The sequence below is a fragment of the Pinus tabuliformis genome, chromosome 7 (genome assembly GCF_031772625.1).
Source record: "Pinus tabuliformis cultivar Carrire ecotype Pingquan chromosome 7, CPIR1, whole genome shotgun sequence".
NCBI lineage: Eukaryota > Viridiplantae > Streptophyta > Pinopsida > Pinales > Pinaceae > Pinus > Pinus tabuliformis.
Window position 1 is genome coordinate 1921840412 of NC_142293.1, and position 27904 is coordinate 1921868315.

Genomic DNA, 27904 nt, shown 5'->3' on the forward strand with positions numbered 1-27904 from the left:
CATATGAAATTCATCAAAAAAAAAAAATAAATAAATTGTGAAATAAACCCTTTCAAAACTTTGGAACGGATTAAAGAAAAATTGTGAAATAAACCCCTTCACAACTTTGGAACGGATTTATAATGTATTTTGATTGTTTTATGATCCATCGGGTCCAGTAAGACCATCACATTGGATTATTCGGATGCCATCAGTTATAGAACAATTTTAAAGGAGGTCGAGTTCCTATATCGCATCGCAGATTTGGAGAATCAAAGGCAAAAGTGAAAAGTGCGATTTGTGAAGTCCACAGTTGAAATTGCGATCTGCGATCTCCAATAACCATCGCATCGCATTGTGGAACGGGTGTTAGTCAAGCGATATTACAGTTTTGCGATTTGCGATCAATCAGATCTAAGGTTGCGGCATATATATGTATATATATATGAAACTGTTTTAAAAAGCATCAAACGCTTTTATAAAAGGGGTTAATGTTTTAAAAGAATTATATAGTATTGAAAGGAGAATTGAATTTTTTGTAATTCATTTAAGGGCTTCCGTTCCGATATATTTATAAAAGGTGATTCTGGATTGTGAAATTTCCGGTGTGGGTTTTGTATGATACCATTGCTGCTGCTGCGTCACCTGGAAGGTTAATAACGCTAGAAATGGCGTCGGAGGGTACAGAAAAGAGCAATCCTTCTCAAAGCGCAGAAGGGAGCGCCTTTGAAAACATAAAAAATGGCGTCGAAAGCATTACTATTGGCGCAGAAGGCACTGAATATGATTTGAAAGAAGCCGAATCCGCCGAAAATGTCTCGAATCCTCAAGATGAGAAGTCTTTGAGCAAAAAAGCTGCAAAGAAGGAAGCTGCGAAGGCAGAAAGGTTGCAAAAGCGTCAGATGGCCGCGGCGGCGGCTGCTGCAGCAGTCGTGGAGGAATCCGACCCTTTGGTTGGAAACTACGGCGATTTGCCATTAGAAGCCGTTCAATCGAAAGAAATTAGCGGCCGGAAATGGACCAGGGTAGGCTCCTTAACCCATGAACTTAAAGACCAGCAGGTATTGGTGAGAGGTCGTGCACATGCTGTCAGAGGAGTTAGTAGTAAAATGGCGTTTTTGGTGGTGAGAGAGGCAGGGTATACTGTACAGTGTGTGTTGAATGTAAGTCCTGGGGTTGTAAGCAAAGGAATGGTTAAATTTGTAACCGGCTTGAGCAAAGAGTCCATTGTTGATGTGGAAGGAATCGTGATCGTGCCTAATATTGCCATTACAGGCGCATCTCAACAGGTTTAGTTTCTTACTTTTCCGCTACGGTACTGTATTTACTTTGCATAGATGGGCATCGTGTAACTTTGTCAAATTGGATTCCCTTTTTTGTGCAAACGAAAAGCTAATATATACAGCATCGAGAATCAGGAATTTGTGGATTAAATGTTTAAAATCACAATCTGCCTTACAATTTAAGTTTTCAGATTTTTGTATTGCATATTATAGCGAGTTAAACAAAGGCCTCACATCGATAAACATTAACATTTTTTTTCCACCATGACGGTTATGTGACTGATCCGCGATTACCAAGCCTAGTCACATTCATGGGCCGTCATTTTTTTCTAGGACTTGCACCTAGTCTTGAATACAACGAGTCTGTAGCGTGTCTAGCGATGTTGAGACTTGAACCTGGGCCATCATTACCGTAAGCGCCCCAACTTGCTGCTAGACCACAGCCCAACGGATGCATTGATAGAGATAGTGACCTTGTTTGAAAATTTTGGTAAGTTTTGACAGGGCAAGGTTCTCTCAAGTTTGGGCTTCGATTTTTTGTTTTTTGTTTTTGTTTTTGGTACAGGTTGAAAATTAGGGAATTCCTTTTTTTGGTCAAGGAAAATTTTTGGAATCCTTTCCTTTTCCCTCGACATCTAGATGTTGGGTCGCTCAACTGGCAGCCACGATAGCTGCTGGTAACCCTGATTTTACTAGGTTTTAACCTGTGTGACCTCTCGCCTCCGTGTCAGCAATATGTATCGGGTTGATGGTTCAACTGATTGATCTAACCCTCAGGACTTGGAAAATATGGAACACATAAATTGTACTCCAGACTAAATTATACGTATTACTGAGAAATTCATATAATCGCAGAAAAACATATTGAAATTGTTGGCAGGGAAAGGTTTGGAAAAGCTCTATATTCCAAATCTTTTTTTGTTAAGGTTGGGAAATATGAAACATATAAAACTATACTGAAAATTATACATATTACTGCAAATTTCAAATAATCACAAGAAAATACATAAAATAAACAAAAAAATATTTAAAAGTATGACATTGGGAGCAGTGGGGCTTTAATGTTCCTTTTGTGTTTTTAAGGCTGAAGCTTCAGAGGTTTGGTCTGGACTGGTTCAACACGTCAGAAAGGTTTAGGATATGGCCAAACTTCCATATCTGGTAGCTATGCTGATAAATAAAGGAAGGTAATTTCCTCTTTTGTGCAGATCTAGTTAACTAGTTTTGCTTTGAAGAAATATTGAAAGAGCTGTGCCATGCCACCATCTGTAAGTAGAATAAAACACAAATTAAAGGTCAGAATGATTAGGTTTAATATTTGAAAATGGCTATTTTTAATTAAACCTGAGTGGGCTTAACGGTCCTTCAAATAAACCTGATAACAACTTTCCACTTACAACACTGTTGAGGAATTCCACAGAAGTGAAAGCTTAAGTGGAGTTAGCCTCCTAAAATTTAGGAGGATCCAGTTAACTAGTTCTGTAACCTGTTGACTTTTGTTAACTAGAAAAGCTCCAGGTCAATTCCTTAATTAGAAATTCACTAATTTTAACAATTCGAATTGCCTTTAAAAGGAGGAACTAAGGCACAAGTTTAATCATTGTTTTGGTGAGCACGAGTTGGTGAGACCAAGCAATAAGAAGTACAAGTTTGTGCGTGGAGCTTGTGTGAGGAAGAGTGTGCAAGAGAAACTTGTGCACAGGTCGGTAGAGGGCAGCATAGATCAACAATCTTGCAAGGGTTTCAAGCTTAGAACAAGCAGGAAAACAAGTGTTCTTTCAGATTGAAACAATTATTTTGTAAGAGATCTATTGGTCAGTTTTCCTATCAATAAAATTCTCATCAAGCAGAGGGTTTTCCCAATTGGGTTCCGTAGTAAAAAAATTGTCTTGAATTGTGTGACTGTATTTTATTTCTGTTCCTATTCTGCTGCATCTAGTAGAGAAATTTTGTGTTTATGTGAGAAGAAATTTTATTTCAGAGATCTCATATTAGCAAATCAGAATTTCATGGAAATTCTACAGGGAGCTACCAAAATGACCCCATATGAAGTTTTTTAATGGCCAAATCCATTGTCACTCACTTCATATTTTCTAAGCACTTCCAAGGTTTAGGCAATGGATCACACACTCCACATCAGAGAAGCCATTCTTTGCATTTTAAAGGATAATTTGATTATGGCTCAAAATAGAATGAAGCAACAAGAGGATCAATATTTCTCAAAATGTTATTTTGCAGTGGGGGATTAGATGCTTCTACACTTGTATCCCTATAAACAAACATCACTCAAAGACAAAACACTTTAGAAATTAGCAACAAAATTCTATGGACCCCATTAGAACATTCAATGCATTGGACATGTGGCTTACAAATTGGTTCTTCTATCCCTCTCCAAGATTCATCCAATATTTCATGTGTCTTGTCTAACCAAGGTTGTGGGATCAAAGTGCAAGGTGGAAAATGGCTTACTAGAACTTGATGGAAAAGGGGTCCATTGGGCTTCAATTGGAAGCAATATTGGATACCAAAGCATCAATTTCACATGATCAATGAATGGTTTAGTGGAAGGCTATGTCACATAACACGAGTACACGAGACATGGAGGACACAAAAATATGAGTATTTGACATGTGATATGAGGACCCTCCAGAACATATATTGAAAATATAACAAATTAGTGAATTACACGTAAAATATGAAATATATAAAACATAATACATGATGATGATAAAATTCAATCATCCAACTAATACATATAACCAAAATAGCCGAGTGCAATCCATCTCTGAACCAATAGTGCATCAACAAGGAGGCCCTAAATGGCCTGTAGAGTCCAAAAAATATCTTGCTACAACAAATAACTTGTACTACGTATTATCATATTATAGAAAAAGCTTAACATAGATAAGATAGAAAAGGATTAAAATTTCAATTCGAGATTCTGTTTGAGTGATGAGTACATTTTTACTAGGGTCATGAGAGGAGTTCAACAATCAATGCCACCAACATCAAGGTACATAGAGGGCTTGGTCCTCGTAATTAAATGCTACCTCACACATGACAGACACCATTGAAACCATTGCAATCCCCCGTCCTAAGATCCTAAAAATTGTTAAGTTTGCTAGATTTTGAGTGGGAACGAAAAGTTTACTTTCTCCATATGATATCCAATGAAGTCAGAACCACTCTCAAACATCCCAAGTCAATTAATGGTAATGCTAAAAATTTAATTTGACATCCTCCTTTATCTTTCATTTTCATCCTCTTACTTTAAGAATTTAATATTACCGTTAATTGCATAGCATTAGTAGGGCATGTACAAATCCACTTCTCAACAGTTGGAATCCCTTCTAACATTGCTTAATCACCCTTAGATGCACTCCAAAACTTTTGAGAGCTCCAAACCTGTGATTGAATTGTGTGAAAATGAGGCAATAAATCAATTTTAAGATGTTTTTTCATTGGACACATGTTTAAATTTCAGGACACTAGTAGGGCTCATGTTTGACACTAGTGAAACTCGTGTCCTGGGAATAGGACATGAGTCAAACTCATGTTGGACACGTGAAATGCGTGACAGCGGTGGGGGAGGACGTGTCACATTACTTAGGTGGAAAGACATGCCACCCAAGGATTCTACATGGGAATCAAACGCGATTCTGCAGCAATTTCGTCATCGTAGCCTTGATGACAACATTGCTTTTGAAGGGGGAGGGCATGGTAAGGTCTTACCTATTCTCCCCGCTTTAGGCAAAATGCAAGTTAGTTAATTGTTGTATGTGGCTATTCTTTTTGAATAAGGCCCGTTGGATAGTAGTGGATATCTGATAGTTAATTAATGTGAAAAGGTCCAATTTATAAGGCCTACTGGGTTGTAATGGATAGTTAATTAATGTAAAAGGGTCCACTTTAGTAGGCCTACTAGGTAGTTGGTACCCATTAGTGATGGGACCACAAGTAGTTAGGGTTTTTATTATTGAAAGTCTATGTAACGAGATAGGAGTCTCTTAATACAAGGGTATCTTCTATATCTTTCATCTTATTGTCTTTTGTATGTGATTATTGCAACTATATTCTGTGTCTTATTTTGTTGTGTTTCAAGTTTAAGGATTAATCAACAATATGAAAACCGCAAATTCTACTTTCACTTACACTGAAAAATGTGGAAATTTTGAGACTTTAGGAATCTAAAGCTCTTAAAATCTATGTAGCTCTCATGCACGTGGGCTTCTGAATTCAGGTGGAAATTCATGTCAGGAAAGTGTACTGTGTCAGCAAATCTCAACCAACTTTGCCCATCAATCTTGAAGATGCTGCTCGCAGTGAAAAGGATTTTGAGAAAGCAGAGCAGGTTTGGTTTCTATAAGACACTCTGTTTGCATTTGATCTCGTTAGCATTTTTCTAATATGAAGTATGATTATCTACATTATTTGGGAATTTCTTGCCAATGTCACTATTTGCCTTGCTTCCTCTAATCTCCCTGATTCTTGGAAATGTGCTTATTCACATGTATAACTTGAAGTATCTCTCTCTGAAATGGTGGCAAATATTAACAGATCTTTCTCTTCATTTTATTTTGATTATCACAGTTGGCAAATGTCAGAATGACACAATAATAATTTGTTGTTATACATTTCTAGGTGAAGTTCAGGTCACATAATTCTTTTTTCTTTTTCTTTTTGTGAATACATATAAGATAAATTTACACTGTTTGTTATGGTAGTAACTGCAGACCGGAGAACATGTTGTGAGAGTGGGTCAGGACACTCGACTGAATCACAGAGTTCTTGACTTACGCACACCTGCTAATCAGGGGATCTTTCGTGTTCAGTCTTATGTTTCAATGGTAAATCTTTATCTCTGCGACTTTTATGATATTTGAAACATATTTAAATCTTAAAAAGAAATTTTCTTGTTAATGTGGCAGTCATAGTCATTCTGTTTCATTTGTGGTGTTATCCATATTCTTATGCATTGAGGCAGAATTGATTACTAATATAGTTTTCTCGTTAAGAAACATCCTTTTTCTTTTAATACATATTTTTGTTATTATTGCCTTGCGTAATTGTAAAATGTTGGAAAATTTTAGACACAGCCATTCTGGAAGATGAGCGAGATAGTAAATATCTTATTACTCTAGTGTAAAGTTTGAGAAGATGGCAAGCTATCTTTTTTTTTTTTCCAAAGAAATTTCCAAAGAAAAAAATTGAAAACCTTTTATTTATCTCAGAGGATTAGATGCAAGATCTCGGCCATTTAGGCTCAATCCGGATAACAGGCAGGTTTCCTATCTGGAAGTGCCTTTCCACATGCAGAGGAATCAATCAGCATTTACAAAGGTGTTTCAACCTGTAAAAAAGAAGAGAACATGGGCATCTTGAGGGCTGCTCTGTTTTCAAGGTAGGAGAATCCACAAACTGATATCAGCAAAAAATGTTCGTCTACGTTTGCATTCAATGCCGGAAGAGATTTCATATCAGAAGTTGATATGCCTTGGTGGAAGTGTTTCCTCCCTACTATCTGTTGAAACTTTGAGTTGCAGAGAACCAGGTTCTCTTCTACATGCCTGCTTGATATGGTGTCCACCTCTTGGTTGTACTCACTATAGATGTGATCTATATCACAAGGTTCTCCAAACTTCAACCTTGAGGTTTAAATTCAGTGAACCTAAAAAGATTTGAGGTTCTTTGAATCTCATGGCCACAGCTCAAGCTTGTAACCTCATGTTACATCTCAAGCACGTAATCTATACTTAGAGTTGCTATGTCCATCATAAATTTTTTGTGTTTATTGATGTTGATGGCTTACTATTTTATGCTATATTTCATTTTAAAGTACTTTCTTGTAATTGAAGGCTCCTCTGACTTTTGGACCCCTGCATCAACTGGATGACCAATTTGGAATATATAAACTTCTAAACCCTTCTTCTCTTGTCAAAGTCATCGAAATAGTGGCAGCCTTTACTTCTGTGAAGTTCCTGGTTGCTGCCTGGATTTGGTGTCTGCCTCTTGGTTCTACTCTCTGTAGATGTGATGGAATGAGACAGAAGTGAAGAGTCTTTGTAATTGAATGCTTCTTTGATTTTTGGATCCTTGCATCCACTTAATGACCAATTTGGAATCCCCATAAATATATAAATTTCTCAACCCTTCTCCTACCAAACTCATCAAAAATAGTGCGGCCTTTATTTCTGCACTGCACCTAATCCATATTCAAAAGAAATATGGTTAGAGTTTATGATGATCAGGATTAACCTGGTCAGTTTGAGTGGTATCGCTTTTAATGCACGGTCAAGGAAACCGTGTGGTGAACTTGTAGAGATTTCTGGTTTTGTTGGATTCCCTAAGGCCCCATCCTTCTTTGGCAGTGCAAATCTCCTCATGCTTACTAATTGCCCATATGTATTTGAACACTACTTTCCGTATCTAATCCATAATTCCTCCTTTTGGGATGTAAGACATTGAGAGTGGGGAAGTTTCTATCACACTCTTGATCAAGGTTAATCTTCCACCCATGGAATTTTATTTTATACTAAAAGATGATTTTCTTCTCAATTTTTAAAATAGCCACAACCACTCTTCATAAGAATAGTTGTTTGTCTTCAAATGGATTACAAGGTTTATTGTACTATATGAGATGTCCTTGACTTCAAAAGGGAGGTGTAGCGGTGTCCTAAAGAAATTTTGCCTTAGGTTTCTTTCTTAAATAATTAGGGTTTTACAACAAAATTTCTTTTGCTTGGTTCAACAATGAAGAAAATAATTCATTAACACACCATATGAATGAGCAATATAAAATCCAATAAATAGCACTGTCCTCTCATCAACAATATTCCTTTCAACACAATACCATGATTCAACAAATCCACAGATTTAGCAACAGTCCCATTATAAACTCCAAATTCAACAGAGCTTGATCAATAAACAATTGTACCCTAAATGATCTGAGATACATTACACTGATCTGCAGACTATGCAACTGGTAATGTCTTGCAAAATGTCTGAATAGTCTTAGGAATGAAACCCTAATTTTGCTACATGGAATGCCCACGAGGTTTTGGATTGACGGTGAATGGGTGTACTGTTAAGGCACTCCTTGCGATAGATCACCGGTTCAAATCCCCGTGGGTGCTTATGTAGTATTATATAGGAAAAAAGATTTTGCTACATGGAATTAATAGAGTTCCACTGGACTTTAGGGCCGAATTACCTCAGGATGGTGAGCTAGCTGTTTGAAAGGATGATCGAACTTTGTCTTAAATCTGCCTCCGAAATCAACTCAGAACTCTTTCAAAACTGTCTCAGGGTCATTGTGTTGTCGCAGGGAGTTGCGGGTCTGCCATGTCTAACCAGACCATCAAAAATCCCTAGGAAAGTTCAATTTTCTACTTGAATGACTTCTATTTATGCTCAGAAACTCTCGGACTGTTTCAGGAAGAATGATGCTGGTCTGCCTTCGGAAATTTTTAAATAAGTTCAGCCTCAGAGGGGTTTCAGGCTCCTGCCTGCCACAGAAGATTTGGCTTGTTTGCCAGAGGATTTTCGGGTGCCACAGAAGTTTCCGCCTGCTAGCTTCTGAAGATTTTCGACTAGCTCAGGAATGTCCTCCTTTTGCCTCAGAGGAATTTCAGCCTACTTCAGAGACTTTGTCTAGCCTTAGATGACTCCTATTTGTCTTGCCTCAGATTTCCCATCACAGAATTCGTTGTCTTCAGATAGATGATTTCCCTGTTTTGCAGAACTGACTGGAAAAGATAAAAAAGTAAATTTACTAACTAGGATGGAATCTTTCTTAGAACCCTCAGAGCCACAACTCAAGAAAACAGATGTTTTTGATCTACAATTGATGATGCCAAATTGATTTCAACTCTCTTCTATTTATAGATTTCTCCACGGGCTCCCAAATGTGAGGGGTTGTGAGTGCAACCCCCAATTTTGGGTGTTTTTGCCCCAGTCAACCCAACTTTTGCACAATGTTGCCCCACCATTGGAAAAATTGGGTTTTACGGTTTACCTCTTTATCAAGACTATAGCCTATGGGGTCAGATACGCTATTTCGTCCTCTTCAACACATCAATTTCGAGAGGACATTACAGTCCCCCCTTCCTAAAATTGCTTGCCCTGAAGCAATTGTAAATTTGGGTGCTGTAAAATTTGTTCTCCTTCCCATGTGGTGTCTTCTTCTTGTAGGTATTTCCATCTAATAAGTTACTCTGGAATTACTCTGCCCCTTAGTTTCTTTTCTCGTACTGCTGTGATTGCTTTTGGGATTAGTCCCAATTGTCCCTCTACATCCAAAGGGGCCAGTTCAATAGAAGTAGTAACTTGCTGCCCGACTGCCTTCTTGAGGCAGGATACAAGGAAGACGTTATGAATTCTACTCTTCTCTGGCAGTTCTAGTTCATACACCACTTCATCAACCTTCCGGAGAACTTTGTAAGGTCCATAAAATCTTGGTTTCAGCTTTTCTGCACTGCTTTTCTTCAGTGTAGATTGCTTGTATGGTTGCATTCTCAAGAAAACAAGGTTTCCTACCTCAAACCTATGTTCTGTTTGGTGTTGGTCTGCATACATCTTTTGTTGATTTTGGGCAGCCTGCATGTTTTCTTTGAGTAACCCGAGAATGTCTTGACTTTCTTGTATCTAGTCTTCAGCTAATGGGGCTTTACTATCTCCAAAAACCATGTCAACAAAAGACAATGCGTCATACCCATATAGTGCTTTCAAAGGTGTCATCCCAATAGACAAATGATAAGTGTTGTAACAATGTCCCCTAAGGTACAACCATTTGATTAATGCTTTTTGCTGACCAATCACATAGTTACGGAAGTATCCCTCAATACACTTGTTCATGATCTCAGTCTGACCATTTGTTTGTGGGTGGTAGCTAGTGCTAGGGGTTAATTTTGTTCCCACTAGCCTGAAGAGTTTTTGCCAAAATGCACCCATAAATCTATTATCTTGATCACAAACTATATAACTCTGCTACCTACTTGGTTGAGTAATTAGTTGGAATGGAAAAAAATGTGCAAATTTAGTAAACCTATCAATCATTGTGTAGATGCAATTTTTGCCTTGTGCTTTGGGTAGTCCTGAGATGAAGTCCATCAAGATGCTTTCTCATTTTTTGCTCTCGAATTGGTAGAGGTTGGAGCAAACCTACAAGATGTGTGTGCACGACCTTATTTTGTTAACATGTTACACATTCCTTGATGTATTTTAATACCTCATTATTGAGACCTTTCCATGAAAACCGTTCACTGATCAGTGGATAAGTTTTGAAGAATCCCTGATGTCCTGCTAGCCTTCAAGATTTTCTCCTTAAGCATGGATTTAGGGACCAAATATATCCTGTCTTTATAGAAAATAATATCATTGATTATCTTGTACCTATCATCTTGAATGAGTTCGTCCATCCGGGCATAAGCAAACTTGTTTTTGGAGTATTCCACCACGTGAAGAGCCTTCTAGCCTTCTATGAGCTCTATGAAGGAATGTGTTGCTAGTTTTCTGGAGAGGGCATCGGTCACAACATTCTTTTTAACCTTTACATATTTAATATCAAAATCATAAGCTTGAATCTTACCTCCCACTTATGTTGTCTCTCATTTAGGTCTTTTTGCTCCAAGAAATGTCATAAGTTGTTGTGGTCTATCTTGACCACGAACCTGTTTCCCAACAAGTATTGTTTGGACTTTGCTGAGGGGTGCATAATAGCGAGCATATCTTTGACATATATGGAGTAAAGTCTCTTGGAATCTTGGAGCTTTCGACTTTTGAATGTGATTGAATGTCCCTTATGCATTAGTACTTCTCTTATTCCTTCTCTTGATGCATCACATTCTAATTCAAAGGGTTAACCAGAATTGGGAAGTGCCAATATTGGACATGAGCTCATTACCTCCTTGAGCTTATTTAATGTCTTGTTTGATTCTTCTGTCCACCTGAATGCTCCTTTCTTGGTCAAATCTGTTAGCGATGCATTGAGATGTGAGAATCCTTTGACAAACGTCACTAGTAGTTGCAAATTCTGAAAAATTCTCATTGCCTTATCAAATTCTTGGGGTTAGGCCAAATCTAATATTGCTCGAATCTTCTCTTGATGTATCTGCACTCCTTGCTCATTGATTATATGTCCCAAATAAAGAATTAACGTCATCTTGAATTCTCATTTGATGCCTTAGCATAGAGTGACTGTTATGTCATCATGCCCAAAATTTCGTCTAGATGCGTTTAATGGTCTTCCCATGCCTTATTGTATATGAGGAGGTCGTCAAAAAATACTAGTAAGAATTTTCTTAGCTACTTTTTGAAGATGTTGTTCATACAAGACTGGAGTGTGGTAGGAGCATTTGCTAGCCCAAAAACTCAAGTGCTCATAGTGGCATCGATATGTTGTTTTTGGCACATCTTGCTCTCGAACCTTGTTAATTTATGGTATGTTTTATGCTTAGTGCAGTTTACTTCGATTTCTTCTTATTAGCTACTGTTTAGCAATCACATAAACATAAAGTAAAAATGCTGATAGAACATTAATAGATCGACTGAAAACAGGCCAAGACAAGAGACACTAGATGTGGCGGCTAGCCAGGGACAAACCCCAATGTGGGGAAACCCTTTGATCAATTCTTCTTTAGTCTTCAATAGTTCAGCAGATAGAAATAGTACAAATACATAAATCTGTAATTTTATGACAACAACAACAAACCCTAACCAGCAAAGTCAAATCTGGTCAAACAAGATGAAATTGACCTTCAATATGCTTGGTCAATTTCCTAGTCGTCCAGTCCTCCAACAACAAGAAGCAGCCCATAAACAACCCCAAAACACAGTCAAATTGCAGTCAACTGAAGTCAACCTGCTGCCCCAAACTAGGGCAGTCAACGCTGGTCAAACCAGAGGTCAGATTGCCTTGGTTTGTGTGCCAAAAATTGCGGTCTTCCTAGGAGAGGCTGCCACACCAAAATCGCACTTCTGAAAAGTCAACGCTGTGCAAAGCGACTTGCTACAACTTTTGTGTCCTCCTGCGTCCTCCTTCCTTGCCCTTCTGCGTCCTCCTTCTTCCCACGTGTGAGCTTCTCTTCCTTGTGTAAACCTAATCAGTTAAGGAGAGAAGAATGTGTGAGAGATGAGATGAGTGAATAATGACTCAACCTCACTTGTATTTATATGATATGCTAGGCATGTATGCCACACATTTCGCTGCTGGCCGACCTTGACAATTTGTCAAGTAAATACAAATAAATTCATATCTCCATAAATACTTGTTGGAATTGGATGATCGTTAGATCAATCCTACACCTCTCGATGAGAGGAATCAAGGAAAAATATTAGCCTGCCATAAATAAGATGACCCACATGGAGTTTGGCCCTAGTTGCCAATTTTAACACTCTCTCTCAACTAGGGAGAACTCCATCTGTTAATTCATCTGACTGTCGGTACTATCTCAGCCATCAAATGCACTGCCCTGCACTACTCGTCTATGCTCTGCTGAACTATGAAGAAGAAGAAATGATTAAGGATGTATCATACCATCCTCCACTGACCCGAAGTCAGTCTCAGAGAGTGTGTCATACCACTCTCACTGATCCTAGACTAGTTTCATTGATCCCAGACCAATGGAGGTCATCTTAGCATAGGGAGTACAATAGATACAATGATGCATCCATCGATAGTACTACTATGGACCCTAACCCCATTTCCTTGCTCATTGATTAGATGAGAGGTACTTCCCATGAGTCCTAGATTGTATGGGTAGGATGCCTCGATAGGAGAACTAATCATCCTGTCCCTAAAAATTCGCCATGGGGTATCACAGGGGAAGGTTGAACCTTTCACCTTGTACATAACACACCACTAGGGGAGGGTGAGTCGCCATGTGGTCGCATGTCGCTACAAGAAGTACCCCAAGCCCCCTGGAGCTCCCAGAGCTCAATGTATGCATCATGCACGACCCTCATAAGAGGGTCTCTCAACGACACCAAGCCGTTCTCCGAAAGTCAAGAATTTGACCTTTCCTAGGGGCTTCGTCAAAATTTCGGTGACCTGCTCATCTGTACCGATATGTTGGAGCCTTATTGCTCCCCGCTGCACCATATCCCGGATATAGTGGTACTTGATATCGATATTCTTGGAGCGATCATGAAATACAAGATTCTCTGATAAATGAATCCCGTTCTGGTTATCACACAGGACCACGGTAGTATCCAATGTAAATCCAAACAACTCACTGAAGAGCTTTCGCAACTAGATCACCTCACAAGAGGCCATACTCCCAACAATGTACTCTGCCTCAGCGGTGCTTAAAGTCACTGACCTTTGCTTCTTGCTCATCTAGGATATTGAGGCAGATCCCAAAGAGAAACAACACCCGGAAGTGCTCTTTCGGTCCACCACACTGCCTGCCCAATCAACATCGGTATATCCATGTAGTCTCACATCTCGGGCAGTGTATCTCAACCCATGAGTGATTCTGCCATGAAGATATCTCAACAGATTCTTGGCACCAATCCAATGTGTGCGATGAGGCTCAACCATATGTTGACTCAACGTGTTGACTGCAAAACATATATCTGGACGAGAGTTCACCAAGAACATCAATGCTCTGATGAGTTGACAATACTCGGTAGCATTTTGTAAAATAGGTCTGGCAACACTACCACTTAACTTCTTGAAGTCAAGTTCCATTGGGGTAGTCATGGGCTTAAAGTAAAGGTTAGGGTGGACTTCACTCCTAGTGAATCCCAACTTCATCAAGTAGCTATCGATCCTCTCATACGTTTACCATCTTCAACCTTGGGGTGCTTGCTTAAGCCCATAGAGGGCTTTCTTCAATCTGCACACGTGAGATTCTCGATCATGAATCTCAAATCCTTCGGGTTGTTCCACATAGACTTCCTCTTTGATTGAACCGTGCAAGAACGCGGTCTTGACATCCATCTGATGTAGATTCCATCCTTGTGAAGCAACAAGGCTATGATCGAGTGGATGGTGGTATATCGAGCAATAGGTGCAAACATCTTGTCATAGTCTATACCTTTCTTTTGAGAGAAGCCACAAGCGAAAAAACGAGCCTTATACTTTTCAACACTTCCATCAGCTCCATGCTTTATCTTGTAAAGCCATTTCGAAGTGACAACTGCTTTGTCCTGGGGTCTGGGGACCACATCCCAGACACCATTCTTCATGATGGACTCATATTCCTCAGCCATAACATCCTTCCATACTTGATGCTTGACAACTTCTGTGAACGATGAAGGCTCATTTTGAATGATCGTGCTCATGATGGTTAAGTATCCCTGATACTTGGCCGACTTTTTACTTTCACGGAAAGTTCCTTTGGGTGTAATGTGTCCTTCGACATCATCAAGTGTTCTCCTGAGCCATGAAGGCCTCTTCCTAGAAGAGGAAGGTTCCTGCAGAGGGGGATCAATAGGATCCATAGGTTCTTCTACATCGGCCATCGTCTCATCTTCCTTTTCCTCTGGTTTCCTGGTGTCAACTTCACCAGATTTCCTTAGTAAAGGAAGATTGTCAACTTTGCTATGAGCCATATCTTCATCAAAGGTGACATCATGGCTCATCTCGACATCCCTTTGACCAACCACATAGATTCTATAGCCCTTGGTATTTTCGCTATAGTCCACGGAGATTCCTTTCTTTCCAGATGCACCCAATTTATTCCTTTTCTCTTTCGGCACATGAAAATATACAGGACTTCCAAAAATTCTAAAATGAGATATGTCAGGTTTCTTACTAGTGAACATTTCTTCGGGAGTCTTGGAACCCAATGCTTGATGAGGGCATCGATTTTGAACATATACGACGGTATTCGCAGCTTCGACCCATAAAAACTTTGGAAGTCCTTGATCATGGAGCATAGCACGGACAACTTCCACAATCGTACGATTCATCCTTTCTGCCACACCATTCTACTCAGGAGTATATGGTGTTGTAGTCTCCCTCTTAATGCTAGTCTCTTTGCAAAAGTCACGAAACTCATTGGATTCATACTCAGTCCCATTACTAGTCCTTAAGATCTTGATCTTCTTTTCTGTTTGATTCTCGATCAAGGCTTTGAAGTGACGAAACCAGGAGAACACTTCATCCTTCTTTTTTCAAGAAGTATATCCAAGTCTTGCGAGAATAATCATCTGTAAAAGTGAGGTAATATAAATATCCTCCTAAAGAATTCACAAGCATCATACCAAATATGTCGGAGTGAACCGACTGCAATATATCAGAGGTCTTGCTATGGCTTGAGGGGAATGGTCCCCTTTTTAGCTTTCCTTCGACACATCTAGGACATACACCTTCTTGCTCTAATTTGAACTCGGGCATCCCGGTCACCATTTGTCTCACATCGGGTAGAGCTTTATAATGAAGGTGGGCAAAACTTCGGTGCCATAGTTTGTATTGAGGAGATGTGTCACAAGTTATGACACCCAACGGACTTCCTCCGACATGATATAAAGAGAACCCGAAAACCAAGAGTGAAACCATATTTGAAATTCTTTTTCCATACAAGTACCTTGCCATCAATGAAGGTCACCTTGTAGCCTTTGTTTTCCATTGTCGAAAGGGATACCAGGTTCTTTTTGAGATCAGGTACATATAGGGCTTCTTGCAAGTGAATTGTATTACCCTGATTCAATTGAAGAGAGACATTCCCTACGCCTTTCACGGGATATTTGGAGTTTTCCCCAAGAACAATTTCCAGGTTCGTCTCCTTCTCTTAGAGAGAGCTTCTTTGTAACTAGTGAAGTGCCTTGAGGCACCACTATCAATAAGCCAATTTCCCAACGAGTCCGGGGGAGTAGTAGTAGAGAGGGCCGCTGGTAGATAATATTCCTCTTGCTTATTGTTAACAACGTTAGATTCATACTTGGAGTTTGTTGCCTTCTTGGAGGGTTGACTATTTACCTGATTTCCGTCATTCCTCTTTCCTTTGCCATTGAACTTGCCCTTCCTTTGATTGTTGTTGGAATTGCCTCGGGAGTGATTTTGATCATCGTCATTAGATGTGTCTTTTCTATCAGGGCACTCCCTCGCATAGTGGCCAATTTTGTTGGAAATGTAACATCTACATTTCCTTCCACCTTTCGGTCTGACTTTTCCCTTAGATTTTGCCCCAGAATTATTTCTACTTTTAGCATGAGAGGAGAATGCAGCGGGATTGCCTCTAAGTGCAAGCATTTCCTGCTCTTCCATCCTTGTTTCTTCTTGAATGCATCTCGCCATTAGTTCCTCAAATCCTGGGATTACATTATTGTTGAGAAGAGTAGTTCTGAATATATACCATTCAGATGGGAGCCCTCCGAAAGTTGTGATGGTCAGTTCCCTGTCAGGAACGACTTCCCCAATCGATAGGAGATCATTCTTGATCGCGGTGATCCTTAAGTAGTAGGTTTGCATACTCTCATCTTTGCCCTTTTTAATTTCCTTAAGCTTATTTCTAAGGAACAAAACTTGATTTGAATCACTAACTTTAAATAGGCTTACCAGTCTATTGTAGATTTCCTTGGAGGTGGTCAGTTCAGAAATGTAGGCCACCAAGCGCTTGTCGATAGAGTCCCGGATGATCTTCTTTGCTTTGACTTCTCCCCTGGTCCACTTGTTCCTGGTAGCAATAGATGCATTTGATGGAGGCTCAACGATTCTGCCTCTCACATGGTCCAACACTTCCTGCTCTTCCAATGTTAGATCGAGAGACATCTTCCATCCGTGATAGTCAGACTTCTCACGGAGCTTGTCTTCAGCGGGGAAGTGTGATGAGGACCCCATGAAGCTTTTAAGATTGCTTCAACAACCTTCGGTGATTTCTCTTGCTCTTGCTTGGGCTTTGTCTTCACCTTAGCTCTGATACCATGTTAATTTATGGTATGTTCTATGCTTAGTGCCAGTTTACTTTCTGAGGGATGAAAGGCTTGGATGAGAATTTCTTCCCTAAATGATATTTGCTAATTGAAAGAAGGTCAATGTGGAATTTTAAAGGTCGACCTCCATCCTTGTGGCAGTATAGTGTAGGTTTAAGCTTTGTCGCAAATCTCTTTCTTCTATGCAGCTTCTAGCTCCAAATAAAAGCACGTCATATGCAAATAAGAAGTGAGAAATATTAACCTCCCTTGAGATTTGAATTCCTTTAAGCTTGGTTGCTTCCTTCAAATTCATGTTGATTTTGCTTAGAGCTTCCACATTTCTCTAAAATGTTAGAGGTGACAATGGGCACCCTTGTTTCAACTCACTCGACAAAAAATAAAGTAGTGGGTGAACCATTTACCCAACTACATAAATCATGTTTGGAAAGTAGTCATCAATGCCTGTATTGAGGGTGTTAAATCTTAGGTGAATCATTAAGAGTTTGAGGAATGGCCAGCCTACTCCGTCAAAGGTCTTGGAGAGTTCTAGCTTACTGATTAGTGAGGGGATTTTTTGATTTTAATGGAGTGTAACATCGCTTTGGCCACCCCTCTTACATAGTGTCGTTGTGTTGCTTCTAGGAGAACAATTTTTTCTTTAAAGATTAGCCTTGAAAGAGTGGGTTTAATGGTAGGCAATGGATTAAGCAAAATAGTTGTAAGTGGTGTTGGATAGGGACATAAGCTCATAGGATTCAAAGGAGATGGGATTTTCAGTCTTAAGGACAGTGATAATAAAGGTGGTGTTTAGTAGTCCAAAGACTTTCCTAGAGACTCTAAACTCCTCTATGGCATACAAAATCTCCTTCGCTATTATTAGGTTATAGAAACTATTGAAAATGCTTGTGGGCCAACAATCTAGCCTAGGGAACTTCTTCTAGTTCTTTAGTAAAAGGGAACTTTCAAATAATCATTTTATTCTTTCAAAATTGAAAGATGGTAAAGGCAAATGATTTTTTGTATTTTAAGGATAAGTTGTTTCCCTAGGTCCTTGAAGATGATTTTGCAATACTCTAGAGCAACCTTTAAGATCTCGTGCATGGAGTGGGCATCTCCTTGCTTATCAATGATCTTCCATGTGGTGTTCTATGCCTTTCTTGCCTGAGTTTGACAATGGAAAAAAGTTTGGTACATTTTTCGCCCTCCTTCATCCGTGCTTATGCTTCTTTTTTTTTTTTGTCTCGAAGACGCCTCTTTCCATGCTAGGATTTTGTTTCGTTCTCCTTCTAGATTCTCTATTAGATTGGTAGCTTCATTTGAGAGATTGTTCTTCTCTATCTCCTTATATGCTATTTGTAACAAATCCTCTACTTCTATTAACGTTTGTTGTTTTTGGAGAGACCTTTGTTTTGTCCAAATTGTTGTAGTGATCTTGTGCTTTTTAATATTTTCATGCAACTATGAAATTGCTTTCCTTATTTTTGTTGATCATAAAGGTTACATTCTTTGGCAATCAATTTTTTGAAACCCTCATTCTTCAACCAATGTGGATTGAATTTGAATGGAGAGTTTTTTTTAAGCTCCACCGGTGTCCTGCCCCGGAACTGAAACAGAGAGCAAGCTCCTTAGGAAATCACTCTCATTATATATGTCATTACGGCAGCATCTGAATCTCTATTTTATTCACTTTCCCAACTGCTTTCTGATGCCGTTTAAAGGACCTTTAGGTGCTCGACCGTTTTACGGCTACTTTAAACGCCCAAGCTGGCCCTGGAGCTGGGGACCTAAGAAATAGCCTAATTTGGCCATTTGGGGGATGCGCAAAATGACATATCTCGAATGACGTAATTACGCATTTTCTTATTCCTTGTATTTATGTATGTATGCCTACTTTGATTTATGCCCAATCGAACCTTCTCTTTATCTATGCAATTAGCCAACCGAAATCAATATCACTAATAAAGATCCTCCCCCGATGCGGGGAAGTGGGGGGCCTCCTTCCTTTAGCTTTACGGCGAATTAATGCAGGATGGGAGGTGGTTAGATGTGATTTTTATCCCAACCCAAGCCTTGTCGCATTGAAAATGGAGTTTGAGAATAGAAACTTGTTTGGTCTTTTTGTAATTGCTGCTTAACTCTTCTCTCATTTCTCCAAGTGGGTTTGGGTTTACATGGGTTGACATCAACCAGGTTTTTCTCCAAAAAAGTATGTTTGAAAAAAAAACCTGTCATGGGATGTGCTCTATGTTCCTTACCCCATACTGCATCTCTGCTTAATGTTAAGTTGAGAGACTCCTCTCTCACTATGGGATTGTAGGGAGTCTTCATTATGTAGGAATTTACAGGGTAAGTTCCTTAGATAGAACTCCAAGGTACATCGCTCACAAACAGATCACAAATCACTACACCAGTATTCTTGACGTGGTTAAAACCCTCAAAGAGAGAAGCAGTGCACGGCCTGAGCCAACGCGACCACTTTAAGCAATTTATTAATGTAAAACAAAGAAAATTTACATAAGCTTCTCTCATGAACGGTCGCCTTACAAATGACCCTCCATGCTTTTTAAATAGAGATCATGGACCAATCGGGTGTTAAGCCATAGATCAAGTGTCGGTAATATCGGGGAGAGAATGAATTGTCAGATCACTTCATGTCTAGAACATATCGTGATCGTCAGATTGTAAGTTACAAAATTACATAGTAAAGAAACACACTTTACCTAACTCTACACTAGTCCAAGATATACTTAACTATTTCCTATGTGTTGGAATATCCTAACATCCCCCCTTAAGAACAACTTGGGATAGGATTGAAGGATGTACAGATATGACACAATAGGAGAAGGAAGGATGCATTAGAGCCTATCCCCCCTTAGTGACAACTCCAACCATAAATCGAAGTTTAGTAAACTTCGCCTCGGTGAGAGCCTTTGTAAAGATGTCCGCAATTTGATCTTCAGTTGAACATGATCATGGATGAGCTTTCTGATGAAGTGCATGTGTAGTTCAATGTGTTTGCTGCGCTCATGTTGGATTGGATCTTTGCATAGTTGAATGGCACTTTTATTATCCCACCAAAGTGTAGTCGGATGCTGCTGCTGAAAGCCAAACTTTGACAGGATCTGATGAAGCCACAAGGCTTCCTTACTAGCTTCTACGATGCCACGATACTCTGCTTTTGTTGAAGAAAGAGAAATGGCACTTTTTTTCTTGCAAGCGCATGTAATATGTCTAGAACCAAGAGTGAGGACATAACTTGTAGTAGACTTCTGATCATTAGGGTCACCAGCCCAATTGGAATCAGTGAAACCAACCAATAGAGGAGATGCTTCTGCACTGTAATGAATCCCAAACTGAACTGTACCTCGAACATAATGAAGTATTCTTTTAGCTGCTTTCCAATGATTTTCATGTGGGGTTTGCATAAATCGAGCAATAAGGCCAACAACAAAGGAAAGGTTAGGACAAGTATGGGTCAGATACAAAATTTTTCCTACAAGTTGACCATTTAAGGTAACATCAACATCAGGGGAAGTACAAGTGACTGAAAGTTTGGCTCTAGACTGAAAGGGAGAAGGGGCTGGCTTACAGTCTTCCATGTGAAAGTGGCGTAGAAGATCACAGACATACTTGGAATGGGAAAGGGAAATACCTTCCTTGGATTGCAAGACTTGAAGACCAAGAAAATAATGCAAGTTTCCTAAGTCTGCCATTTCAAACTACTTTTTAAGGCTGGACTTCACATAGTTTATAAGGTTGGGATCACTACCAGTAAGGATAAGATCATCGACATAAAGAACAAGAATGATAAAAGACTTACCCACTTTCTTGGTGTAGACAGTATTGTCAGAATGACACCTAGAAAAGCCAGTATCTAAAAGAAAGCTATCCATTTTGGCATTCCAAGCTCGAGGGGCTTGCTTGAGACCATAAAGGGATTTCTTAAGCCGACATACAAGGTTGGAGTCTGTTTGTATAAAGCCAGGAGGTTGTTCCATATAGATTTCTTCATGCAAGTCCCCATGCAAGAAGGCAGATTTAACATCCATCTGATGGACTTCCCATTTGAAAGAGGCAGCAAGGGAAAGAACAAGGCATATAGAGTTCATTTTGGCATCAAGGGAGAAGGTTTCAGTATAGTCAATGCCTTCAACTTGTTAAAAACCCTTAGCAACAAAATGAGCTTTATGTTTATCAACTTTTCCATCTGGTCCAAACTTGGTTCTGTAAACCCATTTGCATCTAACAAGTTTTCGTCCCTTTGGAAGAGGAACAAGATCCCATGTATCATTTTGCCTATAATGAACAATATTCTTCATTCATAGCTGCGTCCCAATTTGGATGGCCTGAACCTTGAGCCAGTAAAAAAGAGGCTCTATCGAACTGAGAACATGTACGTCGTTGATTTGTAGGATCACCTGCAAGAGCACTTGCTTCATCCCGTGTAGCACGAACCCATTTTGGAAGCTGAGGCGTTGAAGGAGGATCATGAGAAGGTGGGGGAGGATTGCCATCCTCGCTATCATCATCTGAAAAAGAAATATTTTCAAAAGTAGAAGGGATAGAGAGAGGTGGCACATCCGCCGAACTAGGTTCGTAGGTCGATATATTTTCAACAAACTTTACATCTCTTCTAATGATAACATTTTTGGATTTAGGTGGAAGAAGTCTATATCCTTTGACATCTTCAGAATATCCAAAAAAATAACATTTTTCACTCTTAGGTTCTAAGGCTTTATGTTTCTCATCTAGAATATGGGCCCATGCTTCACTTCCAAAAACACGAAAGTGACTTACATCTGGTTTAATTGAGCTCCATGCTTCTTCTGGAGTGATATTCTTTAAAACCTTAGTAGGAGTGTGATTTACTATGTAATTTGCACAGTTATTTGCTTTCGCCCAAAAATTAAGAAAAAGACCTTTAGATTGAAGCATACAATTAGCCATTTCCTTTAAGGTGCGATTCTTCCTTTTAGCTACACCATTTTGTTGTGGAGTATATAGAATAGTATGTTGCATTTGAATTCCATGCTCAGTGCAAAAGTTGATGAATTTGTTGTTAATATATTCTCTGCCATTATCAGATCTTAGCTTAAGAATTTGATGTCCAGATTGTTTCTCAACAAAGGCATTAAAGGCCAAGATCATGTTAAATACTTCACTCTTGAGTTTTAAGAAGTACACCCAAGTGCGTTTGGAGAAATCATCAATGAAAGTTAAGAAATACTTGTAGCCAAAGAATGAAACAACTGGAAGTGGACCACATAAATCACTATGCACAAGCTGTAAAGGGGCTAAGGCATGCCAAGAGGCACATTTTCCAAAACTATCCCGATGATGTTTTTTGAGTACACATCCAGAAAAAACACCATCTTTGCAGGATACCATAGGAAGACTTGTCACCATATTTCCTTTACATAGATTTTGAAGGGAGTGATAGTTTAAGTGACCAAATCGCTCATGCCAAAGTTTGCCCACTTCATCATTATGAGCAACAAATACTGAGGGAAGAGTTGATGACCCAAAGTTGTTAAACTTATACAACCTTGTAGAATCATCAGCATTTCTAGTAGCTAAAATTTGTCTAGGATCTCTTAGGTCCTTGATTACAACATCGTGAGGTGAAAATTCAACGATTTTACTTTGACTTGAATGAGTTATCTGATATACAAATAGAAGGCTGCAGGATAAGGTTGGAACACATAATACATCATTAAATTGACCATTGTCTAGATGAATAGTTCCAGTCCCTACAACACTAAGAGATTTATCATCACCAACATATATAATTCTGGTGTTACAAACATTTAAAGAAGAAAACATGGCTTTGTTTTTTTCCATGTGATAAGAAGCTCCAGAATCAATGAGCCACTCATGAGAATGAGAAGAAGAAGATACATTTAGTGCATAACTAGACCGAGATGCTTGACAACCACATGCAGAAAGTGTTATTCCTGAAGATGAAGTTGAAATTGTAGAGTGCTTCGAATGGATGTTATGCTTCTTCATTCCAGGGCTTCCATCTTCTTAAAGCATTAGGATTCTAAGTGGCCATCTCGATTATCAAAGTTGCAATGTCTATCAGTCTTCTTCCTTTTGTTTTTATTTGCCTTATCATTTTGTTGAATTGATTTTTCATTTTGTTGAGACTGAAAGTGCTTAGGACCCTTGTTTGGTTTAGGACCATTCTTTTTAGGATACTACTTAGGATTCTTTGAATTTGGTTGCTGTTGGGCTGTTAAGGCTTTCTTAGAAGAGTTTCTAGTATTAAGAAGACCAAGATGAAAGAGTTTTTCTTGTTCTCTTATTAAAGAATCACAAAAAGCATCAAAAGAGGGGGACTTGTAGGCTTGTCCTTGAGAAATAAAGGCTTCTCTAGTAGAATGGAAGGTGGAAACAAACATAGAGTAGGCTGGTCCTAACTTAGTAAGAATGGAATAGATAAGGCTACCATCTTTTTTTCTTAACCTTAACACCTTCCAAGGGAAGTCTAAGGGTCTTGAATTTGGACAAAAAAATTTCAATGGAAGAAAAATTATTGGGGTCCAACGTAAGAAATTCATTTTCGAGTTGATGGGCTCTAATTTCATTTTTAATTCCAAGAACTTTATTGAGTTGTTTCATTGCTTTATCAGGGGTATCATGTTCTGCGATATGAAATCTAAGGTCTAGAGAAATAGACATCCCTATCAACTCATGTGCTTGATCTTGCTTATTTTCCCATTTGATTGCCTTATTTTCATCTTTAGGTTTAGACTCTTGGCTTGAGGCAATTCTATAAAGACCTTTACTTCTAAATAAATCCTCCATGTAGGACACGCATTGGAAGTAGTTGGTGTTGTCAAGAATAACTTGGCATGGACTTTAACAGAAACTGAAGTTGTAGATGCTGAAACTAATTGTTCCAAAGGAAAGATCTCGAAAAATTAGGTCGATAAAAAAAAACGGCTTTTTGAAGAAAAGTTGTTGAAGATGTTGACGAAGTACGTGAATGTGCAGAAGTGAATGGTAATGTTATATTTAAAAAAAATCTCCTTCTTTCCTAACTTAATCTAATTAGCTCACTTTTAAAAAAAAATCTATGTGACCCACTTTTATAAATAAGTTAAAGTCACTTTTACAATGGTACTTTATGAGCTACCCACTAAATTGTAACTTAAATAAAAGATGAATAGACTTAAGAATTATAGTTGACTCACTTTTTATACTGGGTGAGAATACTTTTACATAAAGTAACTTTAAAACATAAGTTACATGTGCTTTTTGAAAAAGTAACTCAACAAAAGGAAAAACTTGAACCCAAGACCTCTATTCTCATAAAGTAACTTTGGACCAAGTGAGCTAGCTTAAAAGTTTAGTAATTTTTGGAAAAGAGGTTTTTTTAGTCACCAAAGCTTTGGAGTGCGTGCTTACTTGAGAAAGCCCTTTTTGCCTACAAAATAAAAAACCAAACAACCTAAAACGGACATGCAAAAAAAATCAAACCTTACGGTTTGAAGTTAGATTTCATCGGAAACTAAATATTTTCCTCAATGTTTCTGATTTTCTGAGATCACACTAAGGCGCAAGGGAAAAGAGCATACGCATGAGAAAAATCCTTCCTTTCTGTTTTGATTTGCCCAAATCGCACAGAATTGCGGGGCAAAGAACATACACAGAGATAAAAGGCATAGATGCGGTAATAAAAAACAGAGAGATAAATAAACCGAAATAAACAGAGAGATAAATAACTAAAACTACAAATAAAGATTGTATACCTCCAGATCTTAAAAATGACGTAGCTAGGGCTACCGGAAACCTTTTTGCGTGAAATGAAAAGGGATTCCTCACTGGAACAGATGCTCCTAACACAATAGAGCAGTCATCTCGGCCCGAAAGCGGTCAGAAACAATAGATCTAGGAAATGACAGTCAGATGCAGTTGTATCGGCTTCGGATTTGGATCACCAACGGATGCGGCCCTCAAATAGCTCTGATACCATGTAGGAATTTATAGGGTAAGTTCCTTAGATAGAACACCAAGGGACATAGCTTACAAACAGATCATAGATCAGTACACCAATATTTTTGACGTGGTTAAAACCCTCAAAGAGGGAAACAATCCACGACGTGAGCCAACATGGCCACTTCAAGCAATCTATTAATGTAAAAGAAAGAAAATTTACAAATGACCCTCCATGCTCTTTAAATAGAGATCATGGACCAATCGGGTGTTAAGCCACAAATCAAATGTCGGTAATATCGAGGAGAGAATGAATCGTCGGATCACTTCCTGTCTAAAACATATCATGACTGTCGGATTGTAAGTTACAAAAGTACATAGTAAAGAAACACACTTTACTTAACTCTACACTAGACCAAGCTATACTTAACTATTTCCTATGTGTCGGAATATCAAATATATTTCTTATCATGACAAGGATTGTAGAAGTTCACAAGTGTAAGATCCCTATTCAAATCTTTCACAAAAAATGCAACACAAAATTATCGAGTAGAAAATTTCATGGCGAATTAGCTTGGGTGCTTCAACCATTTGCTAGTTCTCTAGATCTACATCTTGCCTTTTAATAAACTTGATAATGAATTTGAGGCTTCTTCATCACTCATCAAGGTTTCTTATTAGATGAGGACGTTTGAGGAGAAATTTTTGATAATCCTCTTAAGGAAATTTTGTTTTAGGGGAGTCCCTAATCTGTTTATGTTCTTGCTTATTTGCCTTTGACATCTTCCTTGCTTTAAGGGCCTCTTGATAGGGTTTTTAGCTTCACTCATTTCTTCCTTTGCATTTTCTTTTCCCCATTGAATTAAAGATTTTTTTTAACTAGTATCTTTTGAAAGATGATCCTTCATCTTCCTCTAAGCCATGGGATATGCTTTTTCAATTTATTGGTCCTCAAAGGATATCTTTGATTTCCACTTTGAGAGGATTGCTCACCTTGTTTAGAGGAGGATTAACTTATGGTGATTCCTAAGAGTCTGGCCTTCTTTATCTTCTTTTTTCCTTTTGCATGAAGCTTTTCTCTTTTGAGTTACTTTAGATCCTCAATGGTGAACCCTTTGGGGATTTCAAAGATACAAAACTACCTATCATATGCCACAATATCACATATATGATTCAATTGTTGTGGTTAAATGTTTTCTATAGTCCCTATTAATTTAATGCTTTGGAGTTTTAATGAAACTTTGTCCCAGTGTGCTCAAATTGTGTCTTATAACTTGTAATTTACACTTTTGTACTCTGTACATTAATATTTAACCTTTTGTACCTTTGGATGACTTTGGTCCAAATTGATCACTCACATGCTTTATTGTAATATATTGGGAGTTGGGACATGGTCAACTTTGATAACTCTCTTAAAAGGAGCGATTGTACAATTTTGTAGTCTATATATATAGTATTAAACGTGAGTGCACATAATATGTGTATGTTGTGGCAAAAACTTTTCCAAGTGCATGCTTACTCGACTTTTGGGTTTCAATTTTGTGTGTATTCATTTTTTTCTAACCTCATTTGGGAATTTATTTGGTCAATTTTGGTCACTCTCGCCACAATTTTGCCCTTCAATGTTGGTATGATAGGGTCTTGGAGTTTTAACATTTGTTGGCATTATGGTGGATGAACTCCCTCCATTTAGATATTTCCTTGATTTATTTGGCCTGTTTTTACCTACATGATAGGAGATGAACACAACCATTAGAGAGGACATCTATATATAGTTTGTGCAAGTTGCTTGGATAAAGCCTCACCGTGGTTTGTGTTGGAAGATGGCCTTCTATGTTGAGCACTTCATGGTTATGAGGGATGGACTCATTACTTAATCCCCTTGTACACTTTGTCATTGGATGCATGCTCTTCAAATCCCCTTGCACTAGTTTAGAGCTAAATCTCATAGGTTATGATTGAGACTGATCACCCAATTAGCTGATCAAACATAATGTGCTAATTTTGTTGTCTCCATGATGTTGAGATCGAGGAGCACTCCATTTTTTTGTGAGAGTCACAAACACTTGGCCTTACACTTATAGGTGGCTCCTCATCTCCACACTTCTATCCTCTAACCATATCTTATCTTGGGACTAGCCCCTACCAAGCAACAGATGGACAAAGATGATTCTAGATTCATGAGGACATAGAGTTCTATTCCCACCTTTGTGAGATCCCAATGATGCCACTGGACCAAAGCAGTTGTGAGATGATATCTTCTAGACCATAGTGAAGGGTCCTTCCTTCCAGGCAGTTACACTACACTCATTAGAGGTCCTTGCTTGATTATACTTTGAGACTCCCGCGTTCTTCTAAATAGACATCTATGTCGAGTTTTCTCCATTCGGACTTGGGATGTTAGGAGAGAGGGCTCTAACAAACCAGGATCATGCCTTATAGCTAGTTCCAGAGGCTAAAGAGCCACCCTCATCTTGTACATATTTCTCATATATCGCCTCTTCATTCTTTCGAGTTGGTTGTCTAGGTTTTTAGATTGGACTACTATTTTACTTTATTTCTTGCTTTTATATAGGAGTCACTTTAACACTCTCACTTTGTGTAGATATCTTTGTACTTAAATACAATTCCATTAGTTCAAAGATCATTTTTTGGACATTAATACATTTATCTTATCTTATCTTCATATGGTTTTCAAATGAGTGTATAATGGAACTGATAAAACTTAGTCCCTGTTACCCCTCCTTTCAGCAAGGGTATGCCTCGTAAAATTTTGCATTAGGATGAGTAGAGCACTTTGGTGGCATGGCTTGTTGTATTTTGATTTTGGGTCAGTTTCATGT

The 27904-nt window shown here is 38.7% G+C and overlaps 1 protein-coding gene across 1 annotated transcript in view; it reads left to right on the forward strand.

The window, feature by feature from the left end:
- The first annotated feature begins 201 nt into the window (after positions 1 to 201).
- The window catches only part of LOC149256198 (aspartate--tRNA ligase 1, cytoplasmic-like), a 75450-nt gene continuing 47747 nt past the window's right edge, over positions 202 to 27904 (forward strand). Inside the window, exons 1-3 of the mRNA XM_089460677.1 lie at positions 202 to 1268; positions 5503 to 5613; positions 5996 to 6109. Coding sequence (XP_089316803.1) covers positions 648 to 1268; positions 5503 to 5613; positions 5996 to 6109 — 846 coding nt within the window. The 5' untranslated portion in view covers positions 202 to 647. The remainder of the gene's footprint in view (positions 1269 to 5502; positions 5614 to 5995; positions 6110 to 27904) is intronic.